The sequence below is a fragment of the Syngnathoides biaculeatus genome, chromosome 15 (assembly GCF_019802595.1).
Source record: "Syngnathoides biaculeatus isolate LvHL_M chromosome 15, ASM1980259v1, whole genome shotgun sequence".
In the NCBI taxonomy this organism is placed as follows: domain Eukaryota; kingdom Metazoa; phylum Chordata; class Actinopteri; order Syngnathiformes; family Syngnathidae; genus Syngnathoides; species Syngnathoides biaculeatus.
The window spans coordinates 17067002-17092862 of record NC_084654.1 but is presented as its reverse complement, the minus strand read 5'-3'; the positions used below and the strand labels follow the sequence as shown (position 1 = coordinate 17092862).

Here is a 25861-nt window from a genome sequence, read left to right as displayed (position 1 = left end):
TATGATACACTGGCTTTTGGGGGTTGACGAGTCACACGCAAGAAATGCTTTCGAAATACTGTAATCCAAACGAGAACCATGTGGAGTAATTTTACTGTATTTCCATGAGTTTCAGCTGAGAGGTACTACGTTGCTAAGGCAACGTCAATTTCTGATTCAACAAGTCAAAAGATTTATGCCAACACCAGCACTGACAATGTTTGTATTAAAATTCACATCACAATTAATGTTGATCAATGTAGGTTTTTAATTTCCTGTCATACTTTCAATACAAAGAATGAACTGTAGATATATGTACAAGTTACCCCCCGCCCCCAAACAAAAACAAAAAACAAAATGAGTTCAGCCCAAATTCATAGGAGAACATACAAACAGTATTTTTAGACTTTGGATCATAATATTTTAGGAGAAGCCAAAATTTGGTTTTAACAATTAAAGCAGCTACATGTGGAAACCTGATAGTGTTGATGGATGGATATTTTGTCCCCCCAATAAAATAAAATAAGAATGAAAAAAAAAACACTGCACTGTAGTGTGTTTCACTTCTTTAGGCAAAAGCAGTAACCCTTCAAGTTCCTCAAAAGTGCTGTAACTCCACAGAACAGTACCACACCCTCCTCATCTTCATATATTTCCATGAAATGTTAACAAATTAGAATATTTACAGTAAATAACGAAGCCCACATAAATACGTGTACTTTTAATCCAGGGTCACAAGTGAGATATTACGACTGATGGGGACTAAGATAACGGAAGAACTTGTAAACATATCATCTTAATAATTCTACTGTATGTTTAGATGGTGCATCTTTCCAACGAGAAAACATAACCCTAATCAAGATATACTTGTATGCATCCCTTTGATTGGAGGGTTTGATAACCATGAACATGAAGGCACTGGTGAGGCAACGGGTGCGCTCAACCGTCACGAGATGATGGTTATTTACACCGGGACGGAGGATCGCCTCAGTTACTCCTCGCCTTGCCTCCATTTTTGAGACTCCTCCTGACGGGCGTCGGGGTGAATCTGGTTCCTCATGCCGCCCAAGACGTTGGAGGTGGCTTCCGTGGCCATGATGAGCGGCTTGACGACCGCCGGCGGCAACTGACGGAGAACCCCGCCCACTGCTCCGGTCATGCCGCGTTGTTCGTGTTCCCGGGTGGCCGTGTCGTAGATGGTCAAAGCTGTGTCTGTGATTCCCTACAGAGGACAACAACAATACAGCATTAAGAAACGGCACCGTTGCACGAATACTTTTCTTTCGCTTGGGTACCTCTTTCACCACTGTATAGGCTTTGGCTACACCTTCTCTCAGGTCAACAGGCTGATGAGCCAGTCCGTAGTGGGAGAACCGTTTTACCCTCTTTGCATCTCTTTCGTTGGCCACCGGAGACACCATGTCGTAGGCCGTCTCCGCTGCTGCCTAACAAAACGCATCACACAATAATTTCATTTTATTTTAAATTCTCTTCACAACATTAACCTTGAAAACCCATTTGTGGGAGGCGTCCCATTTTTGGGACATCATGATTTTCACGCATTATATCCTTCAGTATATCAAAATATTTAAGTGTTTTAAACTGAAGTCATAGTTCTGTATCAGGAGAGGATAACTCATCGGTCAAAGTTAGCTCGGAGTTATTAACCTTTCCTTCCTGACCCAAATTGGCTGCCTCAAGTACACATGGAGCGTTTTCCAAGAGAAGAAAGGGAGAAAGGTCAGTATGCAACCAAGTTTGTCTTCAAAATGATAATCCATCAGTATTATTAATGCGTAAGTGTCCTTCTAGAATAAGAATTGATAAACATATCTCTAGTATGTACCACTTGACAGAACTGATAACATACCTGTCCCAGTTTTGGAACACTGCCCGTGAGAGGGTACATCTTTTTTGCTCTTTGTTTTATGCGTTAAACGAAAAATAAGTGTTATTCCCTGACTTTTATCTCAATAAGGCAAAACATTGCCACCCTGCCCATGAATGGGTTAAAAATAATGTAAAAAAATGCACCAGAAGTGCAAGGGTACATGCAGTAAAAGAGATTCTGCAACTTCTACTAACAACCCAGGCTAAAACGTAGTTCTTCCCCAACCTACAAAGAATGTCTCTTAGCCAAGATGCATCATTTTCACATACATTCTTGACACGTTCCTATTTAATTTTTGGCAGTTTAAATCAATGTAAACACTGTCATACAAGATATGTGTCACTTTCAAATGTATATATAAATGGAATGACAAAAAAAAAAAAAAACAGATTCAGGCATCAGTCAAAATTGGGGTCTTGGACCTGAAGTGTAAATCCAGTCTTAGTCACTAACTGAGATACCAGTTTACCTGGATGGTCCGCACCATCCGGTTGGTAAGCTCCAGGGCAGCCATAGCTGTGGAGGTTCCGAATGAGGCGGTACCACGCTGAAACCCACGAACGATGCGACCATCCTTCCTGTACTGCTCAATTGGGAGCCACACCAAGTCCCGGAATCCCTGGACTGAACAGAACATTTATGCGTTGGGCTACGTGTCCATTTATAGCCTAGGATAATATAGCTCAAATATCCAACCAGTACAAGTAGAATCAAAAAGGTACACATTCAGACTGGGAAAGGAAGAATTGCTAAACAAAAGTACTGAAAGTGGTGCACTGTTCGGCTTTTTTTTTTTCAATTATTACAAAAACAAACACTTGTACTCATATGGATGCAATAGAAGCCCATATTTACCCAGCTGGACCAGCGAGTGAATGGGCCCCACGCCACCCAGGAGGCCCGGAAGCTGGTTTTTCTTTATGTCACTGAGCCACTCATTAATTGCATAGGAAAAGAGTTTATCCACGCCTAATAAACTGCCAAAACAATTACAAGAAACAAACAGCAACATTTACAAAGAATTACAGCACTCGGGTATCATGGTATGGATTTTTTTTTTGTTTTTTTTTTGGGTGAGACTCTTTTAATAACCCATTCGTGGGCAGCGTCCCATTTTTGGGACATCATGATTTTCACGCATTATATCCTCCAGTATATCAAAATATTTAAGTAATGCAGCCCTATGGGGGCACAAACCAGTGCAATCTGTAGGCCGGTCCCAAGCCCGGATAAATGCAGAGGGTTGCGTCAGGAAGGGCATCCGGCGTAAAAACTGTGCCAAACAAATATGAGTGTTCATCTAAAGAATCCCATACCGGATCGGTCGTGGGGCCCGGGGTTAACAACGCCCGCCCCCGGCACTGCTAACCTGCAGGGCGTCGGTGGAAATTCAGCTACTGTGGGTCGAAGACAAAGAAGAGGAGGAAACCGGATCCAGCGTCAGAAGAAAAAAAGGAATGCACAGAGCCTACAACTGAGTGTAGGGACTTTGAATGTTGGGACTATGACAGGAAAAGCTCAGGAGTTGGTTGACATGATGATTAGGAGAAAGGTTGATATTCTGTGCATCCAAGAGAGCAGGTGGAAAGGTAGTAAGGCTAGAAGTTTGGGAGCAGGGTTTAAATTATTCTACCACGGAGTAGATGGGAAGAGAAATGGAGTAGGGGTATTTTAAAGGAAGAGCTGGCTAAGAATGTCTTGGAGGTGAAAAGAGTATCAGATCGAGTGATGAGACTAAAATTTCAAATTGAGGGTGTTCTGTATAATGTGGTTAGCGGCTATGCACCACAGGTAGGATGTGACCTAGAGTTGAAAGAGAAATTCTGGAAGGAACTAGATGAAGTAGTTCTGAGCATCCCAGACAGCGAGAGAGTTGTGATTGGTGCAGATTGTAATGGACATATTGGTAAAGGAAACAGGGGCGATGAAGAAGTGATGGGTAAGTACGGCATCCAGGAAAGGAACTTTGAAGGGCAGATGGTGGTGGACTTTGCAAAAAGGATGGAGATGGCTGTAGTGAACACTTATTTCCAAAAGAGGGAGGAACATATAGTGACCTACAAGAGCGGCGGTAGAACCACGCAGGTAGATTATATTTTGTGCAGACGATGTAATCTGAAGGAGGTTACTGACTGTAAAGTAGTGGTAGGGGAGAGTGTAGCTCGACAGCATAGGATGGTAGTATGTAGGATGATTCTGGTGGTGGGTAGGAAGATTAAGAAGACAAAGGCAGAGCAGAGAACCATGTGGTGGAAGCTGAGAAAGGAAGAATGTTGTGCGGCCTTCCGGAAAGAGGTGAGACAGGCTCTCGATGGACAACCGAAGCTCCTGGAAGACTGGACGACGACAGCCAAGATGATCAGAGAAACAGGCAGGAGAGTACTTGGTGTGTCATCTGGTAGGAAAGGGGAGAAGGAGACTTGGTGGTGGAACCCCAAAATACAGGGAGTCATACAAGGAAAGAGATTAGCGAAGAAGAAGTGGGATACTGAGAGGACTGAGGAGAGGCGAAAGGAGTACATCGAGATGCGACGTAGGGCAAAGGTAGAGGTGGCAAAGGCTAAACAAGAGGCATATGAAGACATGTACACCAGGTTGGACACGAAAGAAGGAGAAAAGGATCTCTACAGGTTGGCCAGACAGAGGGATAGAGATGGGAAGGATGTGCAGAAGGTTAGGGTGATTAAGGATAGAGATGGAAATGTGTTGACTGGTGCCGGTAGTGTGCTGCTAAATAGATGGAAAGAATACTTTGAGAAGTTGATGAATGAAGAAAATGAGAGAGAAGGAAGAGTTGAAGAGGCAAGAGTGAAGGACCAGGAAGTGGAAATGATTACTAAGGGGGAAGTCAGAAAGGCATTACAAAGGATGAAAAATGGGAAGGCAGTTGGTCCTGATGACATACCGGTAGAGGTATGGAAGCAATTTGGAGAGATGGCTGTGGAGTTTTTGACCAACTTATTCAACAGAATACTAGCGGGCGAAAAGATGCCTGAAGAATGGAGGAAAAGTGTTCTAGTTCCCATTTTTAAGAACAAAGGGGATGTTCAGAGCTGTGGGAACTATAGAGGAATAAAGTTGATGAGCCACACAATGAAGTTATGGGAAAGAGTAGTGGAGGCTAGACTCAGGTCAGAAGTAAGTATCTGCGAGCAACAGTATGGTTTCATGCCTAGAAAGAGTACCACAGATGCATTATTTGCCTTGAGGATGCTCGTGGAAAAGTACAGAGAAGGTCAGAAGGAGCTACATTGCGTCTTTGTGGATCTAGAGAAAGCCTATGACAGAGTACCAAGAGAGGAACTGTGGTACTGCATGCGTAAGTCTGGTGTGGCAGAGAAGTATGTTAAAATAGTACAGGACATGTATGATGGCAGCAGAACAATGGTGAGGTGTGCCTTAGGTGTGACAGAGGAATTTAAGGTGGAGGTGGGACTGCATCAGGGATCAGCTCTGAGCCCCTTCCTGTTTGCAGTGGTAATGGATAGGCTGACAGATGAGGTTAGACTGGAATCCCCTTGGACCATGATGTTCGCAGATGATATTGTCATATGCAGTGAAAGCAGGGAGCATGCAGAGGAACAATTGGAAAGATGGAGACATGCACTGGAAAGGAGAGGAATGAAGATTAGCCGAAGTAAAACAGAATATATGTGCGTGAATGAGAAAAGTGGAGGGGGAAGAGTGAGGCTACAGGGAGAAGAGATAGCGAGGGTGGACGACTTCAAATACTTGGGGTCAACAATACAGAGCAATGGAGAGTGTGGTCAGGAAGTGAAGAAACGGGTCCAAGCAGGTTGGAACAGCTGGCGAAAGGTGTCTGGTGTGTTATGTGACAGAAGAGTGTCTGCTAGGATGAAGGGCAAAGTTTACAAAACAGTGGTGAGGCCGGCCATGATGTACGGATTAGAGACGGTGGCACTGAAGAAACAACAGGAAGCTGAACTGGAGGTGGCAGAAATGAAGATGTTGAGGTTCTCGCTCGGAGTGAGCAGGTTGGATAGGATTAGAAATGAGCTCATTAGAGGGACAGCCAAAGCTGGATGTTTTGGAGACAAGATTCGAGAGAGCAGACTTCGATGGTTTGGACATGTTCAGAGGCGAGAGAGTGAGTATATTGGTAGAAGGATGCTGAGGATGGAGCTCCCGGGCAAAAGAGCGAGAGGAAGACCAAAGAGAAGGTTTATGGATGTGGTGAGGGAAGACATGAGGGCAGTTGGGGTGTTAAGAGAGGAAGATGCAGGAGATAGGCTAAGATGGCAAAAGATGACACACTGTGGCGACCCCTAACGGGACAAGCCGAAAGGAAAAGAAGAAGAAGAAGAAGATCAAAATATTTAAGTGTTTTAATCTGATTCTGATTTTGTTTTTTGGGACGAGATTATCAATTAGTGAAGTTATCATATAACTTAACCATAAACGAAAAAGAAGTATTATTTCCTTGATTGTGGCCTGTTAGGAGAGTTTTAGCTTAATAAGGCAAAACATTGACACCCTGCCCATGAATGGGTTAATTTACTGTAACAAACAATTGAAGTTTTCACCATACTATAATATGCATATACTGTGGGTATGTCACCAATAACTGATTTATTTTAATGATAGTTAACAAACCAAAAACGCAATAATGAAATGGGTAATAAAAATGTAACCCAAAGTGATTGATAATCCAATTAACTGAAAACGAGTAATTTAAAAAAGTAACACGCGAGTGAAGAAAGAAAGTATCGGTAAATCCGGTATCTCACTAATCAAGTATATATAGTACCTTAATTTGATCTTGATTGAATTGAGTTTTGGGTAATGTACAACTGTATTACTACCTGCATTATTACATAATTTTTTTGTAATAACAAAAATACGTACCCTTGCCGGTAGCACAGCTGTTTCAGTTTGAGCTCTGAACAGTTGAGTTGTGTCAAGCCTATAATGATCCCTGAAAATGTCCCCTGGGAAGAAAAACAATGAACTGCAATCAGAGCTAACGATCGGTAATTGGAATGAACTCAAAAGTCGTGTTAAAAGTCAGTACCTGCTCCAATGAGACGTGTTTTCCATGATAATCCAAGCGAATGGGAACCTCAGAGGTGAATCTGAATTCCCTGGAGCAAAAAAGGAGTAAATTGGGATGCTCTGGAAAGCAATTTTGATCTTTCTTTCATTAATTTAATTATTTGGGGGCAACCTAAAGAATATGGGCTGGTCTGAGAAGGATGCAGTCGATGAGTCATCGTCACCAGGCTCTTCTCGCTCAAACGTGGCGCAACCATTCTGGCTCAAACGTCTCTGAGCGGGCACGGAGATAATGGGTGCCGGGTCTTGACTGGTGCCAGTGTGCTTGGAGAAGCTGCACGAGATCTCCGGGGCGGAGGCTTTCTTCATGGACACGCACACTGCGGCATAAAAACATTTTTATACATTTTTAAGCAAGTTGACAACATATTGATGTTGAAGTCCAGTTTAATGATTTACCATCTTGACTAGGTGGGGAGAAAAACTCCACTTCTGTGGAAAGACTGGTGAAGAAGTCTTTCAGGAAGAAGAGTGCATCCTTCCAAAAAATAACAAAGCATAGTCATGTTTGAAATGTTGATAATGTTGCTTTTAATTGTCAATCCTACAAAGGAAAAATGCTTTACCTGATCAATATTGAGGCGGAGAGGCATTAGGGAAACACGTAAGCAGCACTCCTGTGGAGCCTGGCCTGACTCGGGACGCATGTGCAGCGCCTTTACTGTCAACTGAGCACAGGAAAAGCAGGAAATTAGAGTACACTGCTGTGAGACTTCAGTCGATGAATACATGCGTGCTGCTCCTTTCCCTCACCATGTTTGAATGAGCCTTGCGGGGCATTTCTTTGCTGGAGTACAAGTAGAGGAACTTGTTCATCTGAGAGCTTGCCAGCCTGTCCCGGATTTCCAAGTCCTGAACAACAAACAGCTGGCGAGATACTGGCTGTTCTGCTAGAGATCCGGAGGCCTCCTGGTCATCTGGGTACACCTCGTGTTGAAACCTCACCTGAGAAGGTGGTCAATAATTTGTAAAAACAGGGGTTAAAAGTCACTATAGGACAGGGGTTCCCAGACTTTTTTTTTTTTATCCCAAGATCTACTTTTCAAGCAGCTAGCCTCACGCGAGCTACCGACGACAAGTGGGTAGGTGGATGTGTGTGTGTGCAATGATGCTCCCAAACCGTTTTAAGGTTAATGTGATGTTGCCTCCTATATTTAAAATACACAATTACAGTGTCTTTTTTGTGCACTGTATTGTCTGTGCTTTCATCCTGGATCAGGCTGTGCCAAGGTGGAATTTTAAAATGACACACCATCTCATCCTGCACTTTCTACTTTGGCTTCAGACCAGACCTTTACCACTTGGAAAAGGGAAAATCTCCAGTTTAATCACTTTTTCTTCCATTATTCACATACTCCGACAGTCGTTGCATCTGAAAACCACAGCATTTCTTTTTAACTTTCTCCATTGATATTCAAAGTAAACATAAGCAGCATGTCTAGCTTGTCTTTGCTCTACGTTGCCCAGACTGTGTTGCTAACTAAAGCAGCGGTGGTGGATGCTGTCATTAAAAAACATATGGATGGGCTCCGTAAGTACTAGAACATTTGTAATTATGAGCGTATTATCTTTAAGAGCAGAGGGGGGTGTAAAGAAAAACTATAGCAACTAACTAGAAAAAAAGAGTGTGGTGGAGCAGAGTCGTTGTTCGAGAAAGTTCCATGTGCTGCCTAAAAGAAACCTGTGGCTTCTTCTTTTCATTTTTTAAAGTATGTATGTGAATTGTGCCATTGGATGGAACAACCAGTCATCCCTCACTCATTGAATCACATTGCAAAATGCCAACAACTGTAAAAGTAGCTGAATGTTATGCTTTCAATTTGCATTAGATTATTTTTTTTGTGTGCGCAACGCAGAATATCTGCGAAGAGACTGCATCAGTGGTGCACAATTGCGCATGCGTGCAGTTTAGAGGGAATGTTGGCTGACGTTTTTTTTTTTTGTTTTTGGGCACGCCGTCCTGAAATCGACCAAGACTACCAGTCGATCGTGATCGACGCACCCCTGCTATAGGACATCTGACAAAAACTAACTGGCAGCAACGTTAGGTGTACTAGCTCAACGTTAGGCGCTCATGATAATTACGTTAAATTGTTAAGCTCCATGAAGGAGAAAATATCAGGAAATTACCTTGCTAAGTTGGATCTCCATCAGGACATCGGGATTCCTTCCTTTTCCGCCTCCAGCACGTCCTGCAAGTCTGGCCTGTCTAACTGGAGTTTGGGAGGGGGAACTGTGGGGAGTAGCACTGAATTACAAAGAAAGGAGGGGAAAAAATGTTGGTTGTTTTGTCTTTGGATTTTTACAAATCTTAAACAGTTGAAAAAAAAATTCATTAACTCACCCCCGGCTTCTGGTGGGAGAAGCCGTAAACGTCACACTGCCAAAGTCTTTGCCACCGTAAAGGTGCCACACAAGCGAGATCTCCTTGATGAGGTAACGCACCTCCGGGATGGGAAAATTCAAGGCTCCGCGGCTGGAGTCACTTCCATCCAGAGGCTGACTGAAGTGATCGTATCTGATTAGCACGGGCTCACGCGTGAGCACCTTTATGACGGGCTCCTGGTGAGCATCCTGAAACACATTGTTACTTGTTTTTTTAAGCAATGCATGGTTGTAGATATCCACAGTATATCTCTGCTAATGTTTTAAAAAGTTGGCAGATAAAATTGAGGTGTTCAGAGCAATGAGGTATGAAACACGACTGACATTCCTTTCAACCCTACAAAAAAAAAAAAAAATGTCGATTCAAGGTCCTAATTGGGGGTTTTTGGTGGGGTGGAACAAATCCCAGTTGATTTCAAGCAAGCGGCAGGATTCATCCTGGACTGGTTAGACTGGTACTATAATTCCAAAGTCAATTAATGTCAGGCTATGATACATATCAACACATGCTGACCTCTGCTTTGGAACCGGGCGTCTCCAGAATACAAAAGTCGTCAGTCTCCTGTGCCAGGTTGGGGAAAGGAGTGATGAGAGGAGAGTGGAGGATAGGGTAAGCGGGGCAGGAATCCTGGACAAAATTCCCAGTTTCATCTGGGAAGAGGAACAAGTCGGAGCGAGGCGGCTCATGATCATGACTCCTCTCCTCCTGAGCACCTGCAAAATTGATTCAATATTGTTGATATAGCACAAAATAGTACAAAGGGTCACTGCAAGAATCATTGTGAACCAAAGGCTTACCGTTATGTTGTAGCTCCAGAGCATGCTGCCCATCAGTCTCCTCCATCGCTTCGCTCATTAGATCCTGCAACATCTGCTGCTCCGTCTCGGCGAGCAACGGAGTCTGAGAGACGAGCCGCCCGGGAAACTCTGCCTGTCCAAACATAAATTCAGACTAGTCATCTTTGAGATATAGATTTTAATGATTGTTGAATCATTTTGTCATCAAAGTCATAACTCACACTCTGTATTTAAGGGCAAGTACATAGACTTCTGTTAAAACACACACATCAACGTAGTGATTAAACTCCTGTACTTAAGAAAAAGTAAATGCTCTCACCATTTTTAAGTAAAACTGATTTTTTTACAGTCACTTATATAAATAGTATGGTTTATTATCTTGGCACAACAGGAAAACAAACTTCCCTGCACACAGAACAGTCTCCCCCTTCCTATCTTATAGTGCTCATCCTAAAAAGACAAAAAATTATGTCACATCTTTCTTTAAACCAAGCGCTAGTCGTGTTCTTACAGCCTCGCTAACTTGAACTGATTAACAAAAAAAATGCAGAATCTGCTTACGTTAAAATATATAAATAAAAATTACAGCTTACTTGTATATATATTTTTTTCAGATTAGACATTATTTTTAAAGCCAGATGTTGAGGCTTGCGCTAGCCAATGTGTTCACCACAGATAATTTTTGGGGAAAATCTTGCTTCTCTGAGCATTGCCATCTTTATTAATGCTCCCTGGTTCACGAAACTGCTGTCCCAGTTTTTTTTCCCCGATCCCACCTGCTGTTGATTTGCATCCCTATTTGTGCCGTCCCCCTCTTTTTTTTTCCTACATAGTATCAATCTGAAAAAAAAGTAAGCCTATAAATATCAGTTTTCAGATGTAGGAAATAAAGGTAACATGTGAGTCAGAAAAAAATAGTCCTGAAGTAAAGTATAAATACTTGAAAAATCCACATACATCCCACTACTGATAAATGGTGCCAGGACTTACCTTGTTTTTCTGGCTGGAGCTGGTTTGCTTGGCCTCTGGCTCTCCAGGAGGGAGCAAATCCCCATAGCTGGCAATGTACTGGATTAGGTTCATGAGGGCAGCACAGGAATCGGCGCATGTTCTGATGTGGATGACGTCACTCGAGCATCGAAGCTCAAATCTCGGCTCGGACTATTACCAAAAACAACATCAGAAAGTGTGAAAAATGCAAGATCGCTGAAGTCTTTTAGGAATGTCCTTCCTACCAGTTTACCATCCACAGCGGGTTTGACGGCAGTGATTCGCAGTTCCAGAGTTCCCATATCTACCACTTGAACATAGTCTGTGAGAAAAAACATTAGGATGAGAATTGGTTAAAAACCTGCTTCAAACAGTCTTTTCATTGAAGGTCAACTTACCACGGGCTAAATTGACAGACACAGCGTTACACTTGTCTGAGAGGAACAGTGCAGCTTCATCCAAAATGATCCTGGAAAAGAGTCAGTAACTGTGACCCAACTTCTCTATGGTAACAGAACCTTGTCTTTCAAACTCTTAGTGAAAGTCACCTCATACCTGAGTGTTGAGGAAGAGTTGTCTAGAGAGACGCTGCTAGAGATGCTAAATGTTTCTACCACTAGCAGTGATCTGAGAGGTAAATAAAAAGGCCTGTGGGGGTGGTGGTGGGGGGGGGGTGTTACATGTTAGAATACACACACGCAGATGCACCTATTTGCTCAAACACACACGACAATTGATTTGGGAATTACCGGTCAAGTCTACTTCACCTGTAGTCAAGCGAGCAGTTCCATAAATGTAGATGTAGAGTGCTTACAGACGTGGGAGGAGCGTAACCCAACACGGGCTCATCAGAAACATTCAAAAAGTCAACGATCTGGATCAAACAAATTGGTCTTTTGTTTTTCGGCTGTATTCATTCAATGAATTATGTGTCACTTCAAGGTGGTTAGCGTTGATACCTGATCATACCAGCCCTGGTTGGGAGGGACCACTCTGTGCTGGACTGTTGCTCCTCTCACGCCGACAGCAACCAAAAATTCCTACATGCAAAAAAAAAAAAGAAAAAAAAAAAATCACAAATGAGTAGGAATTCCAGTATTACACACAATAAATATAGAAGAGTCAAGACCAAAACCAGGCCACCACTTCATTTTATACGGTCCACCAGAGCTTAATAGGCATATGGTTTTCTTAAAATAAATGTCTATATGAGAGCTCACTAACTAGCAGACCACGGTCCGTATTCGGAACCGGAAGCTGTCCCAAACAGATCCAGACCTACAGTAAAAAACAAAGGGTTACTTACAATGGACTGAAAACCTCACGGTGTGCTTTTATTTTAAGCAGCACAGCCATTGTAGGCTTTATAGTTGTAGCGGTTTAGTGCAAAACAAAATTTACATGTGAATTAAGCCATACCACGACTGTACTCGGCCAATTTTGAATGAGCTCCAGCTGTTTAATGCTCTTTTGGAGGACTCCAATCAGAAGACCCTGACAATAGTCAAGTCTATCTGGGATGAAAACCATGAACGAACTTCTCCTGTTCTTTAAGTTCCCCAACTGGCAAGTGGCAGTTTGAGCAATTGATTTGATATGACTGTTGAAAGTCTTGTCGGGATAACAGAAATGCAGACCTTTTATTTTATAAATATAAGAGCATTACACAGTTGTTTACATACTCTGGCTGAGTTTGTACGATGTGTACCAATCATAAAAGAAAACATGAGTGAATCGGCAAAACAACTATTATGAATCATGAAACAAAACATTGGAATATAAAATAAAGACACGATCCTGGTGCATTCATATGTAAAATACATAAATAAAGTACATGTAAATCCAATAAATCACAAACTCTGCCTGGTTATGTAATTTATGAACTCAATGATACGCAGCAGTTATACGTATATGTTCATATACGTGTCATAAAATAAAAAGTGTTATCTATTACACTAAAGTTATCTTTCAGACCTTTGCTTCAAGAAATTTTCTCGAGTGGGACTAAATATTGGTTGAATAGCCCTAAGCATGTACTGTAATTTCCGGCCTACAAGCTGCGACTTTTTTCCAGAGGCTTTCAACCCTGCGGTTTATGCGGTGATGCGGCTAATTTGTGCATTTTTTTCTAACAGCTGCAAAGGGGCACTCGAGCGGAAAAGGTAAGCGAGACACCGGTGGAATATATGTGCAGAGGAAGTGACTTTTACCGGTCCGGCCCTGTTAGCGCTGCGCGAGCCTGTTGCGGCTGTGTTGCTGCCGTGTCTCAGTGATTTTTACCAGTATGTTTTTTTTGTTTGTTTTTTTTAACTGGCCCCGTTAGCGCCGCGCTGGTGTAATACAAACATGAATGATTAGTCCCATATCAAAGAAGAAATCTTAGCCTACCTTGATACTGCGCTCAGCATTCTGCGATGAGATCTTGACCGCGACAGACACCATGCAGCGGGCCTCCAAGCCGATACACTCTGAGGGAGTTGAGGATCTCTCGGGAGACGCCTCTGATTGGTAGATGGTTGGTTCCAGCCAGTGTGGATGTGACCTGCACGGCAGCTTTATGTCTGAGGTGGAGGTGCCTCCATCTACAAGTCCTGCGCGTATTAACAGAGATGGAAATGAGTTCATACAGGTAACATATGAGTCAAATATTCAACAATGTAGGTGGTTACCTTGGTGATACATAGAGGTATTGGTGGTGTGGAAGCAGACATAGTGCTGGTCTTTAAATCCTTCATGCTGTGTGACACTGAACAGCACTGCGTTTTTTACCTCCAGCCAGAATTCCCCATGCTTGTTTTTCAGTAGTGTTTTATCCTCCTTCTAAAATAAAAAAATAAATAATAATTTAGACAGAATTGTCGAAATAGAAAAGTGACAAAAGAGATTGTAAGGAAGAAGGTGATAAATGTACCCGAGTGTTAGTTTGAAGAGCAATCAAGCTGTGATTGACGTTGATGATGACAGAGAACAAGCTCTGGGAGCTCTTACTGTGAGCTTTTTGCTTTTGCTTCTTTTGAGACTTGACTCCTCGGTCAGAAGAGGGAGAGTAGTAGTGCATGTACTCCTCATCTGATCCACTGGTATCTTCTACAAGCACACCAAACAACGTCAATCATATCTGCCTCATTTAACGACACTTGAATTCCATCAAATACTCAGAAACAGTCTGCATGCAGTATTAGTTTTAGCCGTCTCACCCTCTGGCCCCGTCGAACGAAATGTGCTAAAGCTGTCCTTAGTGTAGGCGTTAATCAATTGGCTGGCAACCGAGAGTCCAACACCGTATGGCATGCTTTCTACTGTTTCCACAGGGGAAGGAGCAGTGGGCTCCCACAGGAGGAGATCATTGTTTATTCTGTAATATAATAAACACAAATTCTTTACAATTTATACATCAGGATGGTGAAAACAAAGATTTTTCAGTCCTGAAGGGTCATTATTTTTCTTTTAGTGTATCCAGTTGTTGTGTGAATGAGACAAGCATTCACACCAACCCTGTTGTGCATTAAAAAAAATATCTATACATCATTCGTTTTATATCTACAGTAAATATGTCGGGAAATTGTTACAAGGATGTTATGTACGGTACTATCACAGTCCTCGATTATGCATTTTCGCTTTGCCATCTCTTACTATTCAGTGTGCATTTTTAAGGACTCACCTGTTGTGTAGTTTTTCATAAAACGCTTTGCTGGGTAGAGCCAACTGCGCATTCGGGAAACACAGCTCGAGGACAAAACGAGAATTGTTCATAGTCTTCTCCAGGAACTCGGTCATCTCACCAACATCGCCGGGTATGACCATCTACAATTGTTTAAAAAAAAGTTTCAAAATAAGGGCTTGTCATCCGCTGGTTCCTCAACTCCAAAGTGGTGCTGATGTTGCGGTTTGAATAATGACGCACAGCAATGACCGTTGGCGATAAATGTGGAACCTACCTCTTCATTCTCATACATGACCCTACGAGAAGAAAAGGGCGATGGCTCTGGTTTCCCAAAGTCACAAACATCCTTGAGTGAGTGGGCAGCCCCTTCCTCCTCTTCCTCCTCGAGGGAAAGGTCCTCGGCCCCTTCGTCGTCCTCAGCCGTCACGCGCTCGAGGATGGAGTGCACCGTGGTGGGGTTCATTTTCAAGACGACTCTGTTGGGAGGAGTGTGCAGCGAATGGGAGATTATTTGGGACAGACGGACACAGATGTGAAGGCAAATCTTCCATACCGTGGCCAATCAAATTTCACAGTTTCAGATGTTGTCATGTCTCCGTCCATGGCGTGGGACACTCTGAGAAACCTGGCAGCTAGTTGATCCGGCTCCTCCTGGAATTTGCCTGTGGAAGGGAAATGAAGGAATATACAGATAGTTGCGTTAGGGTGCATTCACTGGGTAATATGTTTAACTTTATGGTAACTTTCTTGACTTTTGACCTCATCATACCAATAAGCTCCCTGAAAGTAAACTCCATTTTGGTTTGATCCGGAGTGCTGCCACCCTTGAATTCTGTTTTGACTTCCAGGTCTTCCAGCTCCAGGTACAGGACTTCTTTCTGTAAGGACTTTTTAAACCAGGGTCCTCTCTCTTGATCGGAGCGCAGGTCGGGAATGGGAAACCGGACCGCGAGGCCCAATATTGGCGCGTTAACTGTCAGTGACACGTGACAGTTGGAGGGGGTGTGACTGTCATCGAGAAATACCTCTGCAAATGCCTTGTGCTGCGAAAAAAAGAACATAGAAATATACATTACTGAGAGTGAACATGAAACAAAGGCAATCAGTAATCCAATCATTCACGTTTGAAAAACATACGGGTGTGGTTAGTCATGCCCGCAGATATAAAGTTGCGGGTGTGATTAGGGATGGAATCTCAAGACCTTAAACTAACATACTGAGTTGTTATACCAGAGTACGTAGTTGCTACCTCATACCATAATCATAATTTATTGACACTGCACAGGCTGAGGCAGACATTTTTAATAAGGTCAGTAAACGTTCAATTTCAAAGGTAAATATTCATATAATCAAATCATTTTGTTTCATCACGGTGCATTGTTATAATCTCGCGTAATTTACGGCGCTATCTATTGTCAATCCATTGATGAAAGCTAGCAGTAGATGATCTATATCTTCCTAAAGCACGTAGAGGGGAAAACTTTTCAAATTCGAGATAACGCGGTACCACTGGGGAAAATATGGACAGACTAGTCTAACGTTAGAATTTAGATCAAGTTAAAGTAATTCACAATGTCGTACTTATTATAGTTAGATACTGAAACGTTATTTGTGTGATATCCCAGAAATGTATTCAATGTAACTCAGGAGTGCCCAGATTTTTTTTCGCCCCCAAGGTCTACTTTTCAAGCAGCCAGCCTCGCGTGATCGACCAGCGGGGCGGTGGGGGTCACACAATCAAACAAAACTGCCTCGCGATCGGCCCATTGAGCACCCCTGGTGTAACTGAATTTCCTTTGACATTGCTCATTATGCTGATGGCTTTCAACGTAAATGCGCTCGCTGTACGTGAAGCAGCTCTTGAACATGCGCTTTTGGCATAACATCCGAACATGCTCAGTACAGTTAACTTGCATTTCCTGTTTTAGAGTGAATACTGATTGTTTAGTAGCAGGCTTGTTTTGTTACCAACATTTATGAAATAAACACGTAAATTTATGTCAACTCTACACAAAATAAGCGACATCTTTCAAGATCTATTTTTTCTACTCGTAACAAATTTTACAAGCATGATTTTTCGCACTCAACTGTGCAGATTTGCGAGTGCGATGGCGAGCGAGCATTATCGCGCCCGTCAAATGTGAATGACTGAGTAATCAATATGTAGGTGCGTGGCGATTAGTTTATCATGAACATACATACACTGACACTACAATAGTATGACCGTTTGTACAATTTACATCCAACACAAGACCAGAATCTCAAAGTTTGCCTTTACATAGATTGTATTGTTGAAACTGTCACTGAGGTATATATTTAACACAATTTTTCAATTTAGTATCTTGTTTAAAGTTGCATCGAACTGCAGTGCATTAAATTTTATTGTTATTTTGGTTACCTCACTTTGATAAGAGTTATCAAAGCATCAAGCTATGGACCCATCATCAAATTAAACATAAAATATAATGTGGATTTTCACGATCTTCAGTAAAGCTTCTTACCAAGCTGATAGGCTTATTGTAGGACGTATACATGTGCGAGGTCATCATCTCCGAGGTGGCCAGCTTCTGAGGCTGAAGTACTGAATTGAGACGGTCCACAATGCTGATGTCGAGCTCGGAGCGCACGGGGCCCAGCTCGACCTGCATGTCAGCTTTTCTTGGGATAGTGCTGAGCCTCACCTGGCCACCCTGCACAGATGTTAAGCTTGGGCTGAGCTACCGCTCGGACAAAAGCTCTGTAAATGTATATGGCTGCCAAAATTTCTCTCTTTTTTTACCTGGGGGCCTCTTCGCTCAACCTGTTTGTAAAGCAGGTGAAAGCAGGTGCTAAGCGGTGTGCTGCCACTGGCTGCAGTGCCAAACATCAGGAGCTGAGTTGCGCGAGAGAAACGTGTGAGTGCCATGCTGTGAATCCGCCCCAAAAATGCATGCAGAGCATGTGCTGAACTCAACGTTGCATCACCGACCTCAGTGTACTGAACGCCTTTCTGAGAGCCACCAGTGAAGCTCTCTGAGGGGAACAAACACTCCAGCAACTCCATTTGGTCAAGGGAAACGTCAGTGCTAAAAGTCCGTAAACTGGATCCCTGACAGTGTTCGTAGTTTATCTTGAGACCCTGACCCACAAATCTGCAGATAGAGCAACATGTCAGCATGAAATTTATATGCTCCAGTTAAGGACATTTATTGAGATCTAAACCAATCACTTCCAGGTTGCTAGTCCACCTCAATTTAAGGGTTAAAGTGTCACAATCACAAACGTCCGTCCATCCATTTTCTTAGCCGCTTATCCTCACAAGGGTTGCTGGAGCCTATCCGAGCTGTCAACGGGCCGGAGGCGAGGTATGGCCTGAACTGGTTGCCAGCCAATCACAGGGTACATGGAGACAAACAGCTCCGCTCACAATCACACCTAGGGGCAATTTAGAGTGTCCAATTAATGTTGCATGTTTTTGGGATGTGGGTGAAAACCGGAGTGCCCGGACAAAACGCAAACAGGCATGGGGAGAACATGCAAACTCCACACAGGGAGGGCTGGGATTGACCCGGGACCTCAGAATTGTGAGGCCAACGCTTTACAGCTGCGCCACCATCCTGCCACAATCACAAACGTTTCAGCAGACACAGATAAATACGAGATAAAATGTCGGCTTCGGTTGTAAAAAAAAAACATCTTTGAAATCACCACAAATGTGTCGTGACGAGAACTCTGCGAGGGGCTGCATTTACTTCGGTGAACTTGCCGCCTCGCAGTTGTGCACGTGAATATGATGTCACAGAGGATCCAAACTACAAGCCGCATTTGTTTTTGTAATGCAGAAAAAGAGTGAGATCAAATTAAAAATACAACAAAAAATCCAAGTTAGGTTTCGTGCCCTACAGCATGAACGTAGACTTAGAGAAAGTCAATTTGTGTCGCATGTGGAGTTCACACATCTAATTTTTTACAGATCGTAACTGTCACAACACAAGGTGACAATGTGTAGGGTTATGCTGGATAAAAATTAGAGGATCCCACTGGAGTTCAACTGCTTTGACTCTCAAAGTTGCGCTTCTAGGATGGTGATATAACCCTAATCTGTACCCAAGTCAGAATCACATATATCCTCGATCACTAACCAATGCTAACGTATTCATAAAACCGTAATTACAATAAATATTATTTTGGAAGACACAAATTCATGAATATAAGACAATCATGTGGAAAACAGTAAGACGATAACTTTCTTCATATTTAAGCCTATTTAAGATTACTGTCCAAGATGTGACACGACAACAGACTGTAATTTTAAAAAAATAAACAAAAATGCACACCTGAGGTGATCTTGGGGACAGGCCTGATTGAAGACTGCTCGAGACTGAAGGAAGGCAGTGGGGTTGAGGTGCCCAGGGCCCACCATGCTAAAGAAGTGGGGAGCAATCGGGCCCAGTGGACTAGGGGAAGCGTCCAGCGGTGGCAGTGGGTCAATGTGGAGGACTGAGACTGCCATGTTGCTCATTGTCAGACTGAACACCAGCTCTGGCCTAGACTCGTCTCCGTGGGTTTTGGACGGATGTGCTGAAAGCAAATACGACAATGAGGAAGTTTAATGCTTCCACTAGGCCGAACAAACAGATGCACGTTCCATTGCAGACTACAACTCATTTGGGAGTGACTCAACACTATCTCTGATTTGAATGAAAGTGTGTTCACCCAAAAAAAAAAAAAAAAAAAAAACACACACACACTCACAAGTTTGTCGTAAAAATGTTTGAGGGAGTTGCGTCTCCCTTGACTTTCCATGACTCTGCTTCTCTCTCTGTCGTGGCACCTCCATATAATCGTCCCACAGTGCCTACCGCCGCAAAACACATTGAGCACAGGTTTATGAAGGCAGTTCATCAGAGTACATGAACTGCTAAGATCATTATGTGATGTTCTAATTCTCGTCCATGTACATCAGGGGTGCCCAGACTTTTTTTTGTACCCCAAGATCTACTTTTCAAGCAGCCAGCCTCTTGCGAGCTACTGGCAACGACTATGGGGGGATGATGATGATGCTCCCAAACCGTAATGTGATGTTGCCTCCTATGTTTAAAATACAGAATTAGCTTTTTGTGCACTGTATTGTGTGTGCTTTCATCCTGGATCAGGCTGTGCTAAGGTGGAATTTTTAAATTACACACCATCTCATCCTGCACTTTCTACTTTGGCTTGAGACCAGACCTTTCCCACTCGGAAAAGAGAAAATCTCATCCAGTTCAACTACTTTTTCTTTGATTATTTACATACTCCAACAGTCTTTGCATCTTAAAACAACAGCATTTCTTTTTTAATTTTCTCCATTAATATCGAAAGTAGACACAAGCAGCATGTCTTGCTCTACGTTGCCCAGACTGTGTTGCTAACTACAGCAGCGGTGGTGGACGCTGTCATTATAAAACACATTGATGGGCTGCGTAAGTTCTGTGACATTTGTAATTATGAGTGTACGTCTTTTGGGGGACTAAGGTGAACCCAGAAAAGAGAGTGTGGCGGAGCAGCGGTCGTTGTTAGAGAACGTTCCGTGCGCTGCCTAAAAGAAACCAGTGGCTTCCTCTTTTCATTTTTTACACTACGTATGTGAATTGTGCCGTTGGATGTAACAATCAGTCATCCCTCACTCATTGAATCACATTGCAAAATGCCACAAACTGTATAGCTGTATGTTGTACTTTCAATTTTGCATTGGATTATTTTTTTTTTTTGCACACAACGCAGAATATCTACAAAGAAACTGCATCAGGAGTGCACAATTGCGGACGCACGCAGTTTAGAGGGAACATTGGCTGACGTCTTTTTTTTTTTTTTTTTTGGCACGCCGTCCCGCGATCGACCAAGACTGCCTCGCCATTGACTCGTCGATCGTGTTCGATGCATTAGCACCCCTGATGTACATGATCGGTCTGGACTACAATTTGCTTGCACAATCTAATTGAATGATGCACAGTAGACTTACAGTGGTCTTTCCCACGGGGGATTCTCCTGGAGAGGCTGAGTAGTTGCTATTGAGTGACAAGTCCAAATCCACAGTGAGTGGTTCCCCCAGAGGAGGAAGGGATGACAAGCTGTGGGACATGTCCATGTCAGCCATGGAGAAGAAGACATCATCTACTCCAACCACAGGTTTGTTTCGAGAAAGACAAAAAGAATATTCCTTTATACTATAATGTCACGGTGTCATTTTTAAAACACTATCCAGTAGAATTTTAAAAATGTAATGCCACTTGCATGGAAGTAGATTCATTCCACCTAGATTTGAATTTGAAACGTAAAGTGATAAGATTTTCAATAGTTGTATTTCAGTGTAAGTTTTCAATGTTAACAATTCGACCGGCTACAGTTCGCTGTCTAAAATTCACGGTCTGTGCCACCAAGCAGGGTTACTTCAGGTCAGAACCGAACACCCAGCCAATCCAGTTACGCTTTCTTAGTATGTGACGTCACGTGACTAAGAAAGCGTAACTGCGATTGGCTGGGCGTTCCGGCTGGTGGCACAGACGGTGAATTTTAGACGGCGAATCGCAGCCAGTTGAATTTCAGACAGCGAATTGTATCAACTAATGAAAATGCGACCACTTTGCATTTCAAATCCAAATTCTTTTTTCTGTGCCATTTCAAATTCAAATCCTATTTTACTTTACATTTCAAATTAAAATCCTGGTGGCAGTAATCTACTTCCATATACTTGGATCATACAAAAATTTAACTCACATTGAAGGAATACACTCAATCTTATTTGTTGTTAAGGTGGTTGTATTGTTTTCACATTTTGATAGCGGATATCTCAATTACATACTTGCCTGTACAATCTGTAACACAACTCACCTTAATACTATGTATGTGTACATATATTAGAGGTTGAAACTAGTCAACTCATTGACTTAACCACTCAATTCCATTGACTTTAACATTTGAGAATTGTACAGAGAAGAGCAATTAACTTCTCTCACTGTGTTATGACTACTGCAAAATGATAAAATACATGAATTGCTTTTACAATTGCAATAGTTTAGAATAGCAGATTTATATTTGGATTGTGCTGGATATTTGAGGTTCCACTGTGGAGGAGAGTTTCAGCCAAACCTCGACTGGAAACAGTTCGGGTTGTCTGGCTCTCAAAGAGCTCGGCCTCCGCTCCCGCCATTGTTGTGTCTTTCTTCAGACAGCGGTTAAGTTCCATGTGGAGTCGGTACTCATCTTCTTGCTGCATGGGCCGACTCTTTCTGTCCTTGGCCAATTTCTGCGCACCTTAATCCACAATGGAAGAAATGCTCGGAACGTCCAATATTTCGTAACACTGCGGGGCTTTTTACGTGACACAAAACGCGCTTACATTCTCCGGAAAAAGCTCCACACAGGTCCAGAAGGAGATGAACTTGGCGTGGTGAGAGCAAAATGAGCAAAGTGTCAATGTGACCAGCGACATCCAGCTGAGAGGCAAACAAAGATTAGTACCCTCTTGTCTATAAATATCAGTAGAAAAATTAAATGACCAAACATTGTTATACGCCACACAGATTACCTTTGCTCCAGGCATGGCTAGGTTGTTTTTCAGCGTGAGGGAAAGCTCAATTTTTCCACAGAGGCTCCCAACTTGCACAGGTTGAAAGGGTGCTGTCGTGGATACCGTCTCTGTAAACTGCGGATGAGGCTCACAAATGATTTTTGGATTCCAGCTAGGAGATAGTTTTGGCTCCATTTCCTGTCAAGTAAGCAAGAAAGTGGATTTTTGTTCCGACTGCAGGTGGACGCAACCAGTTCATCCAAAATCTTAAAAGACAAACCGTTGGAGGGGGTGAAGATTTAAAACCAGCCCGCGACACATCAGAGAACTCGTCCCAAAATATGGTGATGCCTTCCATCTTCAGCTTTTTGTGCGCAAATGTGATTGGCTGATGCACGTTCACGCTTGAGCTCTCCTCTCCAGTTTCATCAGAGTAAAAAATTCTTGACATAAAAACGGGACAAGGTTAATAAAAAAAAGCCACTTAAAAAAAGACAACGAGCAGAGAAGCAGATTTCGGTTCCATTTACTACAGTCAAGGACTTTTTCTAACCTTTGTCGGAACCATATTTGGTAACTGCTAAAATAAAGACCACATGTTGCACAAAATCAAGTGATTTGTTGTAGACAACACAAAAAAAGGTAATGAATATGTCACCCGCTCTATTTAAAAAATAAAAAATTAAATTAAATTAAAAAAAAAAAAAAAATCAGTAAAATGGGAGGTAAGTATACTACAGCATACTAATGTTCTTAATATTAAAATGTTCTCTAAAAAGCAAAGCAGATGTACTTATATAGCGCGTTTTCTACACATATGTTTAAAAGCATTTGAAAACAAAGAAAAACAGTTTGTAAACATTTATATCCATCCATCCATTTTCCGAGCCACTTATCCTCACTGGGGTACTCCGGTTTTCTCCCACAACCCAAAAATATGAATTCATTGGAGACCCTAAATTGCTTAAAGGTGTGATTGTGAGTGTGACTGTTGTCTGTCTTTATGTGCCCTGCGATTGGGTGGCAACCAGTTCAGATTGTACCCTGCCACCTGCCTGATGATAACTGGGATAGGCTCCAGGACTCCCGTGACCCTCGTAAGGATAACCGGTTCAGAAAATGGATGGATGGATGGATGGATGGATGGATATAGATACATAGTTGAAGCCAGACGTTTACATTACTGTGCAAAAACACACATTTTGTTTTTTTTGTCTCACTTTCTGAAGTCAAATCAGAGTAAACCGCTCGTTTCAGGTCAGGCAACATCACTAAAATTATTTAATTTTGTTAAATGCCACCATCGACATAGAGAGAGACTTTCCTAGAGAATTTTAGATTATTTTCTCCAAGGTCAAAAGTTTACGTACACATAAAGTATTAAATCTTTAAAGAACGTGATGATGAGGTCATAGCTTTTCGAGAATGATGCCATTACTCCTAAAGGAATATAGGAAAGCCAGATTACAGTTTATATTATATATTGGTATGTAAACTTCTGGCTTCAACTGTACATACTGCATATTGCTTTTTTTTCCAATTATAATTATGCGTGTAGTGAAGTACTTCACATATTTCAAATATATATTTTGACAATTTCTGATCAGGCCCATCATATAAAAATCAAATGTGGTCCTTGAGCACAAAGGTTTGTTCACAAAGGATTAATAGTGAATTCTCGATACAAACGTTTATTTTATTAATTTTATTTATTTTATTTCAGACTTAAGCTCATTTTTAAGACAATAATAGACAGCAGGTTTTTAACCTAAAAATGACTACAATTGCTGTTTTAAAATGTGTCCCAACTTACTTGTTGATTCGAACCTCGAGAGCAATTCCAGTTTTAGAATTTTCCGGAATGTGTTCCATCCTCAGAACTGTCTCCAAAAATGTCACTTTGACTCTTCTCAGAACTAGAGGAGAGACAATTCATCGTCGACTGAACTTCCAAGTGCTTCCTCGACGTAAGATGTACCTGTTTCTATGGTTTCCGCAAACTTCTCCAGTCCTTCAAACGGCTGGAAGCTCTCTCCCATATCATCTGTGAGCTTCTGGCTCAGACATTCTTTGGCGAGCTGCATGCTGCTCGTCATGAAACTGGACCAATACATGGGCTCGGTACCAGATGCTGGAAAAAAATCAAGTTTTCAGATGCAGCAATCAATATCAAACAATGCCACGTTTTTCCTCAAATTTTAGTGGTGTAAAAACCTGCTTACCCACTCTTGGTCTTGGTCTAAACACCATCTCTAAACCTTTGACCTCGAGGGCACAGCTATCATGCAGCAAGGCTGCCCACGGGACAGTGAGAGAAATAGTCTGAATGAACCCCGCGATGATCTCAAAGGGAGCATCTGCAGTCTCTAGGAGCTCATTTAGAGACTGAAAGACACAAAAATTATGTTAACTCCAATTCTAGTGAGGGCAGATGATGTGTTTATCAAAGTTCCTTAAAGTAAACATACCCACTTATCCAAAGGCACTTGCGCCAGGGATCCAGTGCCTTGGTAAAGATCCAAACTGAGCTGATCCAAACTCAACTTTTCCTGGAGAAAGTTGCCAAGGTAGCGATGCAAGAGGTACCGACAGGCCCGCTTCTTAATGGACTCGGAAAACGGCCAAGGCATATTGACTTTTAATACGCGTACAGTACAGTGCAAAGATAAAAAGGAAGATCTTATGAAAGCTCTTCAGCTAAAACATGATGGTCTGTCAAAAAAAAAAATGTTAGGAATGAATCAGTGGGTTAACATCCTGTCCACTGAGAGAAATTAAAACGTGACTTCTGACGTCCTTCACATCCCAAAGTGGTGGTGGATGTGTTGAACGCAGAGATGTGTGAAGGGCGGGCTCGGGCTCCGGTTTCCTGCACAAAACAAAAACACACGGGAGTCCTTTGACACACAACGTTTACATCACACTCATTAAATAACTTGGCGACTTAAAAGCGCGGAAGTAGAGATGCAGCCTGCAGTGCTATAAAACCGTTATAATAGCCTTCATGTTTATCCATCGTCAAGGGGGGGGGGGGAGACCCCTTTTAGCATTCCGACATTATACTGCTAGTGATTAGCTGCGTTCAGCAAAGCTGTCGCGGCAGGAGACAAAGACGGCATTTTATTGGCATTTGCTAGCCGGCCGGCCAAAGCTGGCTAGCATGTCAACATAACAAGGCCTGTCAACATTAGCACGTTGCCTGCAAAGCTTCAAATACGGTCAAATTATTCACCATAACATGTCACGACTCTGTCACTCAGTCGCGCGCGTAGGCAAATGGGGGGTGCGAGTAGATAAGATGAATGAGGGGAGTTGAAGGAATTAAAGGTGGCTGTTAAATTACCTTGTGAATGTGTTGTTTACAAACAGTCTCATGACTCCGCACCAACTGAGCCTTCACACTTCTCCCGAGCGTTGATTGTGCTCGGTTGGAGCAGCAGATGACGCAAAGTAATAATATGTATATAAAGGCATGTGATTGGTCTGTTCATCCTTCAGTCTATACAGAAACCAATTGAATTTTTCCAATACGATATAAATCCCGCCTCACTCA

The 25861-nt window shown here is 42.5% G+C and overlaps 1 protein-coding gene across 2 annotated transcripts; it reads right to left on the bottom strand.

Annotated features, from left to right (window-relative positions):
- Window positions 1-476: 476 nt before the first annotated feature.
- atg2b (autophagy related 2B) lies at window positions 477-25750 on the bottom strand. 2 transcript variants are annotated; one of them, XM_061844025.1, is made up of 43 exons: window positions 25652-25750; window positions 24777-25177; window positions 24531-24693; window positions 24287-24439; window positions 24122-24224; window positions 22589-22751; window positions 22327-22506; window positions 22138-22234; window positions 21888-22052; window positions 20761-20912; window positions 19515-19617; window positions 19097-19340; window positions 17749-17911; window positions 17560-17652; window positions 17282-17470; window positions 15550-15823; window positions 15334-15442; window positions 15055-15256; window positions 14778-14920; window positions 14314-14471; window positions 14028-14203; window positions 13786-13936; window positions 13505-13707; window positions 12076-12156; window positions 11884-11990; window positions 11672-11764; window positions 11515-11585; window positions 11362-11438; window positions 11117-11287; window positions 10127-10259; window positions 9843-10042; window positions 9288-9517; window positions 9074-9191; window positions 7697-7888; window positions 7510-7611; window positions 7343-7421; window positions 7056-7263; window positions 6903-6972; window positions 6737-6819; window positions 2726-2847; window positions 2340-2494; window positions 1275-1424; window positions 477-1201 (listed from the first exon to the last, which is right to left on the bottom strand). In XM_061844025.1, the coding sequence occupies exons 2-43, from the start codon at window positions 24936-24938 to the stop codon at window positions 971-973; spliced, it is 6219 nt and encodes a 2072-aa protein (XP_061700009.1). In that variant the 5' UTR covers window positions 24939-25177; window positions 25652-25750; the 3' UTR covers window positions 477-970. The 2 variants fall into 2 exon arrangements, with proteins under 2 accessions (XP_061700009.1, XP_061700010.1); XM_061844026.1 differs by having other exon boundaries at window positions 9074-9176.
- Window positions 25751-25861: the final 111 nt, after the last annotated feature.